Source organism: Antedon mediterranea, chromosome 8 (genome assembly GCF_964355755.1).
Source record: "Antedon mediterranea chromosome 8, ecAntMedi1.1, whole genome shotgun sequence".
NCBI classification, from domain to species: domain Eukaryota; kingdom Metazoa; phylum Echinodermata; class Crinoidea; order Comatulida; family Antedonidae; genus Antedon; species Antedon mediterranea.
The window spans coordinates 15,703,429-15,720,845 of record NC_092677.1 but is presented as its reverse complement, the minus strand read 5'-3'; the positions used below and the strand labels follow the sequence as shown (position 1 = coordinate 15,720,845).

At 33.6% G+C, this 17,417-nt stretch overlaps 1 protein-coding gene across 1 annotated transcript; it reads left to right on the top strand.

Annotated features, from left to right (window-relative positions):
- The first annotated feature begins 271 nt into the window (after positions 1-271).
- On the top strand, positions 272-16,310 carry LOC140057653 (uncharacterized). The gene is made up of 23 exons (XM_072103371.1): positions 272-307; positions 3,044-3,197; positions 3,607-3,688; positions 4,224-4,349; positions 4,784-4,909; positions 5,173-5,298; positions 5,856-5,987; positions 6,134-6,259; positions 6,833-6,958; positions 7,456-7,575; positions 7,772-7,894; positions 8,731-8,853; positions 9,225-9,347; positions 9,673-9,795; positions 9,974-10,099; positions 10,593-10,688; positions 11,087-11,182; positions 11,492-11,587; positions 12,141-12,236; positions 12,723-12,824; positions 14,651-14,756; positions 15,022-15,138; positions 15,421-16,310. The coding sequence occupies exons 2-23, from the start codon at positions 3,078-3,080 to the stop codon at positions 15,479-15,481; spliced, it is 2,472 nt and encodes an 823-aa protein (XP_071959472.1). The 5' UTR covers positions 272-307; positions 3,044-3,077; the 3' UTR covers positions 15,482-16,310.
- The last annotated feature ends 1,107 nt before the right edge of the window (positions 16,311-17,417 follow it).

Sequence of the window (17,417 nt, the reverse complement as noted above, 5' to 3'; positions counted from 1 at the left end):
GGTTACCTACGTAAGATAGTCATGTTGACTGTCCTCGAACTTGTAATTGGAAGCGTGTAACACAATCAGTGTGTTTTAGTGGGTGGCAGTTACGATCGATCGGTATTGTAGGCCAAAAGTTTAAATAGGTAAGTTTAGCGAAGAACACATCGCAACATTCTTCTCTGCTCTTTAAGCTCAGTTCAGAATTTCTTGATAAAGAAACAAGGCTTATATTGTACGTAAATTGTTTTTATTTTCAAACACTTGCGTTTTAGATTACTTGCTGCTGACGAAAGAAGAATTTGGTAGCTCTGTACACTTTAAGGTATGTTTTATTGTTTGCAGTTGCAGGCTATATTTGTATTTCAACAGTCATGTATAAAGTAACGGCTGCAGGACTACTACATTCGAATCGTTATTATTTTTAACCTATAACTGTTATAGTTTTTTTTTTATCATGTATATAAATATATTGTATAATCCGGGTTGTAAAATGAAAACAAACCAATGAAAATGTGTGAACTATTTTAAAACGGGATAGATGATAATGATGATCCTGTCAAGTGTATAACAAAATATAAGAAAATTAATGAAAAAATGAGTAATACAGAATTCATATATGTAAAAATGTTACAAGTTAAATAATACGATTTTATGTAATATGAGATAATATGAATGTGAATAAAAGTGGTGTTTGCGCCACAAAGGAGAAAAAAAAAACTGTTATAGATAGACCAAGTCATACATGACATGGAATATGTTCTTTTCACTATCGTATATACAATCTAGAACGGGTACATTTTCTATTCTTTTCTTAATAATTGTTTGTGATAATTGTTTTATTTCCTTGTGTTATTGTTGAAACCTCATCACGTTTTTTGGGGATTTTAGTTCAAAAATGTCATTTTTTTAAATAATAAAAAATAGCAATTTCGCGTCTTGAGTGTAACAGTAACACCACCTCCGGAATTGTAACCTGGCCTAGGATGCTGAGTATTATATCCCGGATATACTTTAATAAATAACGACCGGTAATTATCATTGTATTATCTTTAATTTCAAAAGTTTACGTTTCGACATTTTATTGTTTTAATATACAAAAAACTTCAGGGTCTCAGTATAGTCAATGAAGCTCTATAGCTCTTAGATGTCCTAATATATATCAGTAGGCCTACACAGTACTGTATATACAGTATAAAGATGTTTAAAAAGTACACACGACTACACCCATGCGTGTCACGAAAACAGCAGGTTTAACCCCAGGAGACGGTTAACGAGCCGTCATGTTTATTGACTTATACAAATTGCTACATGACCTGCGTGTGACGTTTAACCTTGATCTATAACTATTTGATATTAAACTGTCTAAAAATTGTAAAATAATACGTTGTACAGTAGCTATATTAATATACATAAGAATTTAACTATTGAAATTACCAATAGCCTAGTGGCAACATAAGAGGTAGACACACATAATAATTATTTAGATTAATTTTAACTTTAAAATACACGAATATGCGCTTACATTAAGAAATTAAGATATTTGAGATGAAATCGTTGAATAGAAAAATATAATTATCATAAATTGTGATTATTAAATTTTTCTATTCAATGATTTCATCCCGAAGTGTTTTAAAAGCTCAACACTGATTTAAGCTAATTCATAAAGCTGTTGGTGATATTGTAAATGTCAACAATAGAGATAAGAAAGACAATTTATAAACTGAAACAAACAAAAAACAAATTACCATCTGGCTTCATTTGGATGTTCTGTGAGTGCTTTACTAAAACAAAAAAAATGCTTTCAATTTACACGCGTTCCACATTTGGTTTTATTATAGTAGTAATTACAATATCACAATGCATGTGATTCATATAGAGGAAGTTAGTTAAAGTACTAAAATATGTTGAATGTTTGCTCATCAATCATCTCTATATAGATTGATTTGATTACTCGAATGATCCCTCGCTCTATATACTACAACTTTAGCTTATAGTGATGCTGGAAAAGTGTAAGCCTGCGTATTTTTCACACTTTATTACTGTACTCGAAAACACAGACAGTACAGTCCACATCAAAATGAAATTGGACATACAGTAACTATTATACTAGTCCCTTTAAATGTTAGTTTGTGACGTGTGCTTTGATGTTTGTCTCAATTATTAAACAACCGACAAACACAATGCGTAAATAGTGTAATTTGGTGTAGATTTGATTAAAGTCGCTAGTTATCTGTCTTTTCTTACCTCTATAGGTGTCTACACTAACAAACTCTAACTTGCAATACTCTTGGTTTGTCAAGAAACATTTTCCAAAGTTTGTTAGTGTAGGCCTAGACCAGTTTGCAGAGGTGTGCCTTCTGCAAACTTGTTTTCTGCAGTTTGCAGAAGTCACACTAGCAAAAGTTTGCTTAACTGTATTCTACGTATGAAACTCTATGTGTAACAAAAGGTTTTGGTATATATTAAGCAGAACCGCCGTCTGTTTCCTAGACTAATGTCAGAGCAGTAACTTTTTTTTCAAAAGTATTGGCTGTAACACAAATTACTTGACTTCGCGATTAGCCTTTTATCAGGGTAATCATTCAACACCTTACTTGGTAATGCTCTTTATTAATTGTTATTTTATAAACTGTGAAATAATGTATAATTTAATTTCATAATGGTTATTAAGTTGTCACTTTGTAGCGAGTTATGTATGTTAATGAATTTTTCAATTATCATCAAAGTTTTTAGACATTTCTAGGTCTTTTTAATCAAATGGGTAGGATGATTCATATAATTCTTTATAATTCGTTTTTTGTTACAAAAAGATTTGTTGGTGCATTTGGTAATATGACTTTCATAACCCTTCGACAACCAACAATTGTTTTGCGTCGATCCTTTTCAAAAGTACAGTAATTTACACAGTAACATGGTCATTTCACCCGATTCCCAGTGCCGTTGTATCTCCACATACTATCTATCCGAAGTATCATTGTCATCATCGTGTTGTTCCTTTTTTAAATTACTTTTAAGGAGACTTTCAACAATTTAAGTCGATTTATATTTTGTCCTTTAGTTGCCGCATTCCATCAATTTAAAATCCAACTAACATGGAGTTTCTAAAGACATTACTTACTCTATGTACATTAATGTCGACAAGCTACAGTGAAGAACTAGAAGAGACAATAATGTTGACAGCTCGATACGAAGAGACTATTTCAGACGAAAAGGTAATGATTATAGGAAGATGTCGAAGAGTATATTTAACCCCTGTCTACACTATCAACCTTTATGTGACAAAAAAATGTGATGTGTTGTGCGATGACTCCATATCACTACCATATTCAAAGGCTCTGTCTACACTACCATTATTTGGGCACATCACACCTTTTTTTGTCAAAGTAGTTTGATAGTGTAGACAGCTAAGACAAGTCGGCGATTAGTAATAATATTGGTGAAAAGTATGTAGATGAAGATATAAAGATTATTATTTACTGTAATTGTGAAAATTTTTTCTAAACTCCTGTTAAGCCTGTTAGTGTCGATGATTCGCTGTTGAATGGATTGAAATAAATTAACTAATAAACGTCAATTAATAATTTATTTTAAAATCAGCCTGATGAAATCATAATTTTACAGGAATATGCAAGTGGAACTGGAACAGAAAGTCCAGATTTAGTGACAATGGCAGAATCACAAATCAAGATGTACACTACATCGGGTTAGTAAATCAAAAGTAAAGTAAATCACATATTACTATAATTTTTCAATGTTTAAAAATGATTGAAAAACGGTAAGCTTCAATTTATGTTTAACAACTATAAAGTCTTTTTTCATGAAAAGTCATATATTTTGTTGTTTTGCTTTGTTTTTACCTTTTGTATCTTGTCATTCTGATTGTCGGTATATTTAAAACGTATCATAAATAAATAAAGAATGTATACACATGAAGCTTTCATATTTTACAATGCACTGCCGTTACTCAATCATTCTTGTAGGTTTCCTTCATTTTAACAAAATATGTTTTGTCACCCTTCGTTTATAATTCAAGTTCAACTTATATCGTGTTTATAATATAATATATAATATAATAACAGGATTTTTATAGGTTACCAAACAAAGGAGCAGGATACACATTTGCCTTGCATTTATCTCAATTCTTTTAGTTAGTTGTGAGGGCTTTATGTATTTATTTATTGTTATTTATTTATATTTACTTATCTATCAAACGTGCTTTTTATGCTAATAAACTTAAGATCAATGTTTGATCGACAATGGCGGATGTAGTGATGTATGTTTAGCACTGCCAGGTATGTCCACCATACAATGTGAATGCCAAGCAGATGGATTCAAACTTGGCTTAGATGAAAAGACGTGTGAAGGTAAGCTGAAGCAGGTCTGGGAATGATGGGAGAGAATTTTTCTGTTATACTATTCTACGCAAACTCTTTACTTTCTCGATATTTTGTTTCAAAATTCATTTCACATTCAAGGTCTGAGGGTCTTTCAAATTTCAGAAGAAAAAATGATACACTATATAAATAATATATAATATATTATTATAAAGAAACTTCATTTACTGTTTTTGCCGTCCTTGTTCCCTATTTCAAAATCCTAGATCTTAGACTAAAATATGTAGGCGTATATTATATTTTGGAATAAAGGCACTGGGAAAACACCATAGGGCGGTTAAATGTAGTTTCCAGTCACAGTTGTGGTCATTTCAATACACATGTGCATGAATACATGCAATAACAATATGTATGGTCCGTATAATGGACAGTAAGGACTATTATATATACGTATTTTATTTTAGATATTGACGAATGCGTTGAGCTCGTCGCATCGTGCAATGTAGATGAGGTATGTCATAACACACCTGGTTCATACCAATGCCATTGTCCAGAGGGTTTCAATAGAAGATACGACGGAGCATGCCAAGGTAACCCGGGCAACTAAACATAATTCTTTAACGCATGACATCGATGGCTAGGCACCAGGTGCAATGACTAAGGTTGAAGCTCAGTTTAACATAAGCCACTAGCTGCTGTTTGAAGAAACCATTTTTCGTTCGCGGTGTTAAGCCATGTTGCTATTAGTCATGGGGTTGACACGTTAGGAAGAACGTCTCGTATATCAAAATTTCGATGTCGTTTTAGTATGTATTCAACATTGATTATTATGTGTTTTTGTGGTATTTCTTAGATGTTGACGAATGTACAGATCCCTCTATCTGCCGAGCTCATTCATCGTGCCGCAACACACTTGGATCTTATGTTTGTCTGTGTAACTCAGGATTCATTGCTGACGAAAACGGGAATAAGTGCGAAGGTAACATTAGTGTGTGGATTAAAGAGAAAAAAACACACATAGTTGTCGGGTAGATATTATGTACGGAGAACACTGATACTATTTACTTTTCCCTGGTATGAAAATGGCAATTCAGCAGTAAGCGCTGCTGCAAAAGACGGTCTTTTGGTTCGTTTCCAGCGGATCCGAATTTGCTGGAAACAAAAAAACGCAAACCACCACTTTTGATAATCAAAATTAAATTAATTAATTCCAGTACAATGTTGCTAAGTTATTTTTGTTTGTTTGTCGGTTTTATTGCCACATCCAAATTTTTTATCTTTAGATTTATGTTTCGATATTGTCTAAATATTGTCTGTACTTTTCTATTCTTTTAAAAATGTTTCATGTATTTTAAACTGATTAACAAAGATTTTCTGAATTTTATTTTTATATGAATTAGACTACGGTCATAATAGATGAATTTTATTATGCCACCACCTTCATAGATAAAAATAATAACTATTCCAATATGTCGTCACCACAACGGACATCATGAATTAGGTGGTTTTGTAAAATGTATTTTTTTCCTCTCTGAGATGTCAATGAATGTCAATTTGCTAACCTGCTGATCTATCTTTGTGGTGAGCATTCAACGTGTGAAAATTCACCTGGCTCTTACATATGTAATTGTGTTGATGGATTCGTCTCAAATGGAGGACTTTGTCAAGGTACCGTTACTGTATATAAAATAGAATTACAGTATAACCATTTGTACTTTGCACAAAAATAAACATGCCTTCGTAAATATTACACATACTATAAGTGAATTGTAACCACCTAAGATGTACATTAATTAAATTATTCTCGGTTTTAGATATTGATGAATGCGCAGTAAGTTCTGACGTGTCGTGTGGCTCCAACTCGACTTGTCTCAATACATACGGTAGCTTTGACTGCGTGTGTAATGAGGGTTACAGAGAGACTCTTACAGGCTGTCAAGGTAAAGATTCAATTACAGTACTGTATCATACTGTATAACACACGTCCCAAAGGCTTTCACACACTATTAAAATGAAGGGACAGACGTATACTGTTCTAAATTCATACTTAGTGCTTGTGAACATAATGAGTGTGAACATATACCCTAACATTGTTTGTCAAAATTTGTCAAATATTACTTTAGACTATTAACATTATCATTAGCAAACAATTAATAAATTGATTTTTAAACAAGCTCTTTTTTTAGCATACGATAATGCTTTTGTAATACACGCAACGTAGAGATTATTCAAATATTCCACTACATAAATTGTTAAATGATGTTAGAAGTTTTCAGTCTATAGAGGGCCTACATCTGTATGATATTTATACATTTTATTTTTAAAAAAGAAGTACAGTACCGTACACTTTATTTACGGTCTTGCATTGCGGTGTTAGTAATCACATTGTTTGTGGAAGCTTTCTAAATTTCTTTAAGAAGAAGTCCCTTTGATTATATTATGTTTTGAGCTCTCAAAACAAGATAATATGCCTACAGTCGTCGTGCTATAGACCATACGTTTTATTTCAACAGATATAGATGAATGTATGAGTGCTGATTCTTTATTGTGCCCAGGGGTTAGTCTCTGCAAAAACGTGCCTGGATCATATGAATGCGTCTGTCCTGTTGGTTATTCAGGAAACGGTACATTCTGTACAGGTAATATACCTATGTACCCTTTAGGTTTAGGTCAGAATCAACCAGAGGCGTCTGGGTTATAACATTACCTCAGCAGCCTGTTAGATCTTTCCGTAAACAGATTAATAGTTTCAATTTTTTCGTAAATACGCGATGAAGAAATCATGAATTATTCATTATTTAATCCGACTATGGACATAATCCAAGTTCTGTAGGTCTACTGACTCAGCTAACTCTCTGAATAACTTCTAACACTATGAAAACGATATACAAAGCACACAGTTAAGACTCGATGGAAAGTGTTTACATTAGAAAAATTGTGCTAAAAATAGGTCAAAAAACGTCACGCATATTTTATGAGGTAGAGCAATAAATAATGAATAATTCATAATATCTTAATCGACTATTTACTACACCGTAACCACCAGATGTTTGATGATAATGAGGGACGACAACGAACGATGGTAAAAGGATCAATATTGTATTATATTGTAATAATGTGTTCTGCGTTACCACAGATATAAACGAATGTAACCTGTCACATGACTGCCATTATTATGCCCGTTGCTACAACGTAGAAGGCTCGTATATCTGTCAATGTATAACAGGTTTCCATGGCGACGGCAGGAATTGCATTGGTAAATATTTTATATGTGTATACAGTATTTAGATCTTTATAATTATTTGTTACATATTAACTCAAACATAAGAGTATTATATTATATAATTATTATAGAATTAAGTAGGCCTATGTTATAATATTTGTAAATATTAAACTAGAAAATATTTAACTCGGTAATGATCGTTAAAAATAATTATTTCGTATTACATTAGATTCAGACGAATGCACTGTTGGAAATGGTGGTTGTGACCAGGTGTGTATCAACATTCCAGGTAGCTATGTATGCAGGTGTCAAATCGGATATAGAATGAACTCAGACACCGCCGTTTGTGAAGGTAAATTCGTTGAGATATATTGGCCTATAGCATTAGTTCACCGATGAATCATTCAATGGGTAGCTAAACTAACTCTATAATTTGGTATATCGAAACTTCTACAGAGTACAAAAGAAAATAGGTGGATTGATTCATATTCATAAGATTACTAGTCGGCTATAGATTGCGGAATACTAGACGATGAATACTTCATAAATATACCAATACTTCGTTAAGTTAAAATTAAGTTTACTGGTTTATATGAAATACTAAATATCTATTAACTTATATTCACAGAAACCAGATATAATGTTTTCTTTACAGAAAACAACATTAATATGATCAATTAAATGGTGCCCCCTATGTCGTCGCAGAAACTAGTTCCATTGCATGTAGTTTATACAATATAGAAGGATAACCAAAATGAAGATAAACTGTTGTCAATTAAATGGCGCCCTCTATATCGTCACACAAACTGGTTTCAATGTATGTTATACTTTGGATAACCCCAAGTGAAGATAGAGTACCTGTTATCAATTAAATTGCGCCCTCTATATCGTCACACAAACTGGTTCCATTGTATCTTATACTTAGGATAACCCAAATTAAGATAGAGTAACTATATCAATTAAATGGCGCCCTCTATATCGTCACATAGACTGGCTCCATTGTGTTTTTGTACGTGACAACCCAAATAAAATGAAGATAGTTGTATAGTAACTATTATCAGGGTGACTTACATATCGTCATATAGAAAAAAGGTAATTTCCAAAGGTACATTATAATTATTGTTGGCCATATTACTAAAATTATTATGAAGATATCTGTATAGTAACTTTTCCCCTTGTTTATTATAGATATAGACGAATGTCTCGTATATGATAACTTGTGCAATCAGACTTGTGTCAACACAGAAGGCTCATATGAATGCAGGTGTAACGATGGATTTCAACTTAGTGTTAATCGTCGTGACTGTACTGGTGAGTTAGGCCGAATACATTAGTATTTGCATGTATCCGGTTTAGCCAGATCTAATGTTTTAGGTGTGCCCCACTAATAATTTCAAAAGACAAAATAAACCATATATTATTATAACATTATTCTTTGAATACAAACCGTTAACGGCCTTTCTTCTACCTCCCTAATATAATGTCCTAGAACGAACCTCCAATAATAATAGGCTTACAGTATTGAAGTCCGTCAGTTATTGATGGTAATTTAATGGTTAGCAATTTATTATAAAACAAGTAGTATTAATGTTTATGATAGCTAGTTCCATTACTGGTACTATACTATTGGTTAGGATGTTTTCTACTGATCTAATGTATTTTGTTTTCAACTTTGTTCTTAGATTACGATGAATGTTTAATCAAAAACGGTGGATGCCAACAAACATGTATTAATACACCGGGAAGTTGGAAGTGTGATTGTGGCGACTCATTTTATCTTGGGTCAGACGGTCGGACATGCGATGGTATTATAGTACTTATTAGGGAGCTTGCGATATGCGATGACCGGTCAGATAAATAAGCGTGTAGTTGGCTGTCGCCTGGACCTAGACACCATTCAAACGCTGTAGAGAAAAGGAACAAGAAAACACTCTCAATATCCCGCATACGCACAATGATTTAACATTACATAGTCTGGTGGTCGTCGCAAAACGAAAGTTCCCTATATCTATATATATTTATCGTGATAACAATTTTATAGCAACAACATTATTGACATTTGTTTTCAGCTAAATATGTTCCAGTTCTATATGTATCTATATATATTTATGATGATTATTATTATTACAGTAATAACGTCATGCAGCATCAAGAATGGAGGGTGTAAACACATTTGTAAGTTCGGTCAACGAGGGTTAAAGTGTAGTTGTCGGAAAGGCTACGTACTTAATGCGGATTTGGTCAGTTGCGATGGTAAGTTGTTGCTGAAACTAGCAACCTATATCTGTATTTTCCTTGAACTGTAATATGCATACACATCGAAAGATAATACATAAAAGTGATTTAAACGTTATCTGTTTGTCCCAATGTAGTTTTAACTAGTTACTTGATGGTTATCGTGATAACGTGTTAATATATGGTTATCATGTAGATATAAATGAATGCGCAGACGCAAACGGGGGTTGTGAACAGAAATGTGTTAACTCGGTTGGAAGTTATGAATGCGAATGCAAGCCTGGTTACAGGGTCAAGATCAGGTTAGATCACGAATGTGAAGGTAATCAATAACATCTACATTAATATTATTATTACTATCAATATGATTTAAGTTATAGTCACTTCTCTAATCCATGACACGCACCGTTTTTAACGTAATAATGTTTCAAATTCTTAATAATATAATCGTCATTAACATTCTAAAAAAACTGTGCAGACGTCTAGAATAATTTGATGAATCAGAAGATAAACATAATGTGGCATTATGATAATATCCCACTAATAGGCATAGGCAAATTAGAGTCAACGGGTTATGATGATTTTAACCAGGGAAGAGTGAATTTCCCTGATTCATATTTTCGAATACTCCCGATAAAATGGCGATTTTATTTAAATTGAATGCGAATTAGTACCCAATAATATGTTTGGTGAGAAAGTGTTTCCAACTGTCTTCGACATATTATAGGCATACGTATGGCAATTAGTTTTGTATTGGTGCACACGGTAATTATTGAGCTGTGATACATCCTACTGATTTTTTGTTTACATTTCAGTAATGTGCGTTCCCCCGTGTATGAATGGTGGCGTGTGCACGGGACCTAATCGCTGTTTATGTACTCGAGGCTATGCAGGAGATACATGCTCAACCCGTGAGTCCAAAGTAAACGTTTGCGCATGTCCGACCTATCGACTGCTGACTTGCGTAGCTTTGCTTAAATGAAACGGACGACTCATGTTTGTTTCCTCATTCTTACTCTATGCTTACTTTTCTGACAGACTGACTGCATGCTCATCCTTCTTGATTTTGTCTCATACCTATTTGACACCCTGTTTTGACAGACCGCCATGGGGTAATTTCCCGAATGATCATGAAATTTTAAAAAAAGATACTGGGTTTGGCCCGTCCCATTCATAGAAACCTTGATGTAGAAAGTCTATCGGGTGGTGACTATTGAAATGGTCCCGAGACATGGCTATTGGTCTACTGTATTCTGCCAGACTGCATAACTTCTGTAGATTCCAGTAAATAATACCATCATAATTTCAGCCCATTGTGAACCTCATTGCGCACATGGAGGACAATGCATACGTAACAACATGTGCAGGTGCGTTAATGGTTATTCCGGCACTGGCTGTCAGAAACGTAAGTTATTAATTTGTATCAACATTGTCATTGGTTCTCCTCCACTTGTTTTAACCACAATCTATCTTCCTAGTTTCGTGACGTTAATTACTTATGTTTTACTTGTTGTAAGAATCTTATTGACCGACAACATGGGTATCTTAACATCATTTTGTGCGTACTTCAAAAAGTGTGAATTTAATAGTATTTGTTTTCATGTTTTCGGTACATGACAAGTAGAAACAAGATATTTTTGAAAAGAAAATGAATGACAAAAATACTGTTTGGTCTATACATTATGATATATAAAACTACCTTTTTCACCAACAGCGGTCTGCCGAATCACATGCCGAAATGGAGGCGTTTGTGTGGGACCAGACACGTGCCAGTGCCCATCGGGATACACGGGCAGCTATTGTCAGAAGGGTAAATAAGAACCAATTGTGCAATTTAGAGAATCACCAATAGTGTATATATCTGAAGAGTTAGGGGCGTACTGTACTGATATATCTCAGTCCCTGTCATGGACCGAATTAAAAGTAGCTATACGTGTCGTCACATGTGCGCAATTCATCTCAGTTACGTTGCAATATAAAGTTTATTCCCTACAGTTAGAGGAAAAATGGCAAAATCAGCACTGTGGTCATGTAACAAGAATATTCAAAAGAATATAGATTATCTGATAAAAATCCTAGAAAGTAGGAACAATTCTGCCTACGTTGAAACACAAACGAAAACCAAGACCAAACCAAGTTGAGTCATGAACCATTGCCAGTCGCACACTGGATTTGTCTCATGACGCTACTAACTGAGGTCGTTTTCGTCTCAACATGTTCCTAGTTCAGGTTGTAGTTAGTAAGGTCAACGTAGATCATTTTTTAAGGTTGTTAAAAAATGAAAGCATATTGGAAACTCTTTCGATATTCTGAGCGAGCTGAGCGTAACTCGCTCATTTTTTTTATTTTTTTTGTTTTACTAGCGGCATGTGTGCCTAGCTGCCAGAACAACGGAATTTGTTACAATGAAAACAATTGTATTTGTCTCACGGGATTCACCGGAACACGGTGCCAATACGGTTGGTTTGTTTTAATTTCGTCTCCTTTCAATAAAACAATTCGCAAATCAAATTATTCGGTACCTTTATATCTTGAAACATGTTCAAGTTTCAGCTCCTTAAAGCGTGGTTCCCACTAGCGACGCAACACAAGGACGTAACGCAACGCAAGTGAATTGACCAATCACAAGCGATGGCTTATTCGCTTGTGATTGTTAACTGTCTATATAACTTCGCTTGTCATTGATTAAAACGCTTGCATTGCGTTTACGTCCTTGCGTTACGTTCTAGTGGGAACCAAGCTTAACGATCTTGAAAATACGTCTGATGATATATCACACGTCTTTCATTGAAAAGTTCAAAGTTGTTTTCAGCAGACAAGAACATTCTGGGGTGTTTGTTTTCGCCAGAATGGGGTGCTATGTTGTCATCGTTTGGCGTATTTACCATATTTATAGATAGTTTCGTTTTTGTCGTATATGATGTAGATTTTGTATTGATCTTTAGAAATACCCTCTTGTTCAACACCGTGTTTAAATGGCGGAAGGTGTGTAGGCAGGAATAAATGTAGATGTCGTGCCGGTACTAGCGGATCCAGATGTCAAATACGTAAGTATGAGCAAGACTATAAAGATTGCGTCGTTTTGGTCAAATTGTTTGCGTTATGCTTACGTCATTGCGTTGCGTCCTAGTGAGAACCAAATTTAAAAATCACTATCATCAATGAACTATACTCCTAGTATAGTTCATTGCTACATCTTGGTGATTGATCATAGGAGGTCAGTGAAGTGATAATTGGGCAAGACATACTTGAGTAATGTCCATTGGTAGTAAGGATGTTGATGTCATTTCCGTCTGGTGTATTTCCAATCGCCGTTACATTGTTGATAACGTCCAGGAAGCACAATTTTCTTATTGTGTCAGGCTCGCCGATTCTACGTCCAAAGATGCGTTCATCCTGAATAAGGATGCAAATCCCCTTATTATGCCATTGCCAATGTCAAATGGCAATTATTGATTATCGTATCTGATTGCAATTCCATATATTATTTGAATATTTCTCATCGTCAGAATCATTTTTCGTATTTTCCTCTTCTTTGACATTATGGAAAAAACACAGGACGTACTTTCTAAAGAAGTCTGAAATATCTGACCGGCTGAATATTGAACAAATAATTACTTGTTTTACTATTTTTTCTCTGCTGAACAAATTATAACTTACCTTTTACTAAAGCATCTGCTTGGTTTCCAGCCTTTTATGATGTTTTTCCATGACCTTCTAGGTAAAACAAAAGGAACACATAATATTAAGTAATTTAATGGACCTAAATTCAAGTTACGAGAGAGAAATTAGTTTATCAGCGTTAGGAAGCACATAATATTAATTCACATGATTGAATTAACAAACATTGACTAGTAAGAAAATATTTAAAAAATTACTTCTGTTCCTTAAAAAACAACCGATTCTTTATTATAATAAATATAATATACATATTGGTTACCTCTCTGGAGGTTTAAGAGAAAAAACAAGTGTGTTTGAAAGTATTCAAACTATTAATATAAAAACAATCCAGATTAGACAAATTATTTTTCGTGTATTCCAAGTGTACCGACGTTCTTTGTACTTGGCCTAGTAGATAACTATTCCTAATTTTATGGTTTTTTTTATGGAAACTTCTAATAACGTAGGCTAACAATAAACAAACTTACTGAGATTTGAAGATTCCGTGTGCACTCTTGAAAATTCATCCAAGTTATGTTTTGTTTAGTTGTCATGTAGTTCCCCTTGTAACTATCGTTACCCTGACACGCGCGTGCGTATGGAACTGTGCGCACAAGAAACAGAGGCGGCGAAACGCTGATGTATAATTTATTGGCTCTCTGCTTTAGAGATTTATTGGAGGAATAATATTTAATAATATTTCAATATATGGCTCTGGCTGTCTTAAAAGTTAGACATAATAGCTTTAAATTTGTAAGTCAGATTCGTGAATAAAGTGTATAATGACATATGCGACACACTTTTCTTTTTCTCTACTTTATTAATTTTTTTCCAGCACATTCAGTAAAATCACAGAGCTATGAAAAAATGAAAAACATTATTTTATCTTTAAAACACAACATATTTTATTGACACATAACTTTCTATAAAATAATATAATGTATGTTCATATCATGAAGTAAGGTAGTGGTTTTTTTCTAAACTTTTTGTAGTGTAGGTGCGCTTTATTGTTTGAGGGGACCTAGCAAAAGGACTACAACCAGTAGTCTTTAGCGTTAGTATTGTACTAAGTTAACGTTGTCTTATGACAAGAAAGAAAAAGACGACAGTCTTACTGCATCTTGGGTTCGTAGTGAAGGTGTACCACTGTGTTAAACATTATTCTTGTTGTATGTAAAACAAAATAACTCTCTCTTTGTATTGCCTTGTTCAGTTGAAGTAAAGGCATGCAAACCATCCTGTCGGCAGATGGGTGTATGTCGTCCCGGTAATAAATGTGAATGTACTGCGGGGACTACGGGCCACAGATGCGAAATAAGGTTAGTTTAATATTATAAGGCCAGTTGGTGAATGCCTTTGATGATGAAAGAGAAGATAGTGTGTATTCAAGAAATATTGACCAAAATGTATAGTTTTATGGTTCATGAATAGGCTTAACAAAAATAGTTCGTCTGCTGTCTAATTTTATTTTGGGATGGGCTGGTGGAAAACGGTGTTTTAAGTTATTTGTAGGATGGTGGATCATTATAGATCATACATTACAGCTAATATATTTTGATTTAATTTTGTATTATTATAATTTAGGACATGTCCGCTTCAGACTTACCAACAGAGCGTGAAACAATTTAAACGGGTTTACAAGCTGGAGAAATACCAGGGCCCTTGTGGAACGTTCGGATTTAGAATTTGCACTAAATATAGGTAATTTATAGACTAACTGGCGTGTTGACAGATTACCGAAAGTCATGGCTGCCACTGACTGTGTGGTATTGACGAATGGCAATAAAACTGCCCAACCGACAAACCGACGGGCTTGATTGACCAATTACTTACATAATAACATACGCCGACAGAGCGGCTGCTTATACATAATAAACACCGCACTTATTCATATCAAATTGAATAGTTTATAGGCCTATTGTTATAACTGTTGCAAAAATTGTATTTTAATTCATGATTGTTTTCATTTCTATCCTTTTGAAGAATTACAAATAAGCCTGTCGAAGTGACGGTATACCGAACTGGCTATCGCATTAGCTGTTAATAGAAGAAATCTCAACCAAAATCAGAAGCAAACAAAAATGAAAGTTCAGATGATGTCTTCCGGAATCCAGGATCTCGCTCAAAATGCGAACTCAACTTCGGCCGGCCATATTAGTTATTACTGCTTGTAAAATCTATTTTTGATTTTTTTGGTTTTTGATTCTTTGTTAGTAGTAGGGATCTTGGTGGTTATAATCTTCAAACTGATTCATATCTAAACGATTTAAAGTTTTTAAAATTTAAATTATTATTTTTATACTTTATAATTATTATAGTAAAACAATAAGTAGAAACTTACTGAGCTTTGTAGATTGCGTGTGCACTCTTGAAAATTCATCCAAGTTATGTTTTGTTTAGTTGTCATGCAGTTCCTCTTGGGACCATCGTTACCTTGGCACAAGCGCGCGCGTATAAAGTGTGCGCACAAGATAGAAATGCGTTACTCTGTAAAATTATGCCACAGAAGGATGAAGAAACTTTATGTGAAGCCACAATCAGTTAAATACTAAAAATGAGTAATCCTTAACATATAACAATTATAACATAATAATTTTTTAAAAAAACTCTTTACAGAACTATACAAAACAATTACACATTGACCTAGTGATTTATTTGGAAAACGCTTTTTTGAAACAAAGTAATGTGCATATATTATAGTAAAACATTCTTTCACTACAAATGTACAAAATAAACTCAATAATTAATTATTATATGAATATGAAGCATGGACATTAACAAAAATACGCAAGATTTAAGCCTTTGATATGTGGTAGTGCTGGAGGAATATAGATATATAATAACACACTATGACTCTTAAAGATGTATTGTCCCTTGAAACACAAAGAATGACAGTCAAAATATTCTAAATTTAAATTGGCCATATCAAAGTAATATTAAAGTTATTCACTTTAAGTCGAAAATTCGAGGCAAAAGCAACAAGTTTACGTAATTAACAGTTAAATTAATTTGATTACATTTCATCTGGAAAATCTCACAAGCGAAAGTAAACAAAGATTTCAAACCACGAGTATGCATTATGCATGATGCTAATTAGGATTGTTTACAACTCGTCTCGGTTGAGAAGGTGTTTTCACACAGATCGCGAGGAAGTTTTATGATTATAATACATACAGAGTAGCTAAATAAGCGTGTTGCATTATGAATATGTTTTGATCGAAAACTTTGACTGGAAGTCAAAGTTATTTTTTGAACCAAAAAACGTCCGTATTTCGGTTAAATTATTTTTTTTTCGACTAATTTTTGGTGAAAGTTAATAACTATCATAATACTTCAAAATGACCCACTTTTCTTAGAAATATTAAAAAAAATTTTTTTTTTAAATTACTCAAAGGGACAATACATCTTTAAATTAACTAATCGTTCAAAGTTGAAGTTGCGAAAGTATGGAACAACTTACTAATTGATATCAAATATTCAACAACAATTACTTCTAATTCTAAATTATAGATCTAATTTCTTTTCATAAACTGAAACTTTTTTTTTTTTTGTATCTCAGACAGGACCACAATAAAAAAAACAAGTGTATTTATACCTTATTGTGAAATCCTGTATAAATATGATGTAAAATAATAAATACGGTAGGCCTATTGCCATGTAATTCAATGTCTAAACCATCAGGGTCATAGTCACCAGTATTGTTGGTAAGTTTTCGACATGTCATCTTTTGGCAGAAGCTTGAAGGAAATAAAGATACAGCTCATTCACAAGATTCATAGCGGGATTCATAGGCAGCATTAACTCCCACTTCTCATCTTCTACAATCTCAACCGATTTCATTAGATAAGTACACCCTACAGATGGACCACCAATTATACACTGGTTTGATGAGTTTACATGGTTGTGGTTTAAAAACTCATGTTTATATTAGGGAAAGACAAGATAATGCCTGGTGATGACTTTTGTCCGAGATGAGTGGA

Coding starts and splice junctions, on each gene's coding strand:
- LOC140057653 (XM_072103371.1), top strand. CDS start 3,078: ATGGAGTTTCTAAAGACATTACTTACTCTATGTACATTAATGTCGACA. Junction 3,198..3,606: donor AGACTATTTCAGACGAAAAG/GTAATGATTATA, acceptor ATAATTTTACAG/GAATATGCAAGTGGAACTGG. Junction 8,854..9,224: donor TAATCGTCGTGACTGTACTG/GTGAGTTAGGCC, acceptor CTTTGTTCTTAG/ATTACGATGAATGTTTAATC.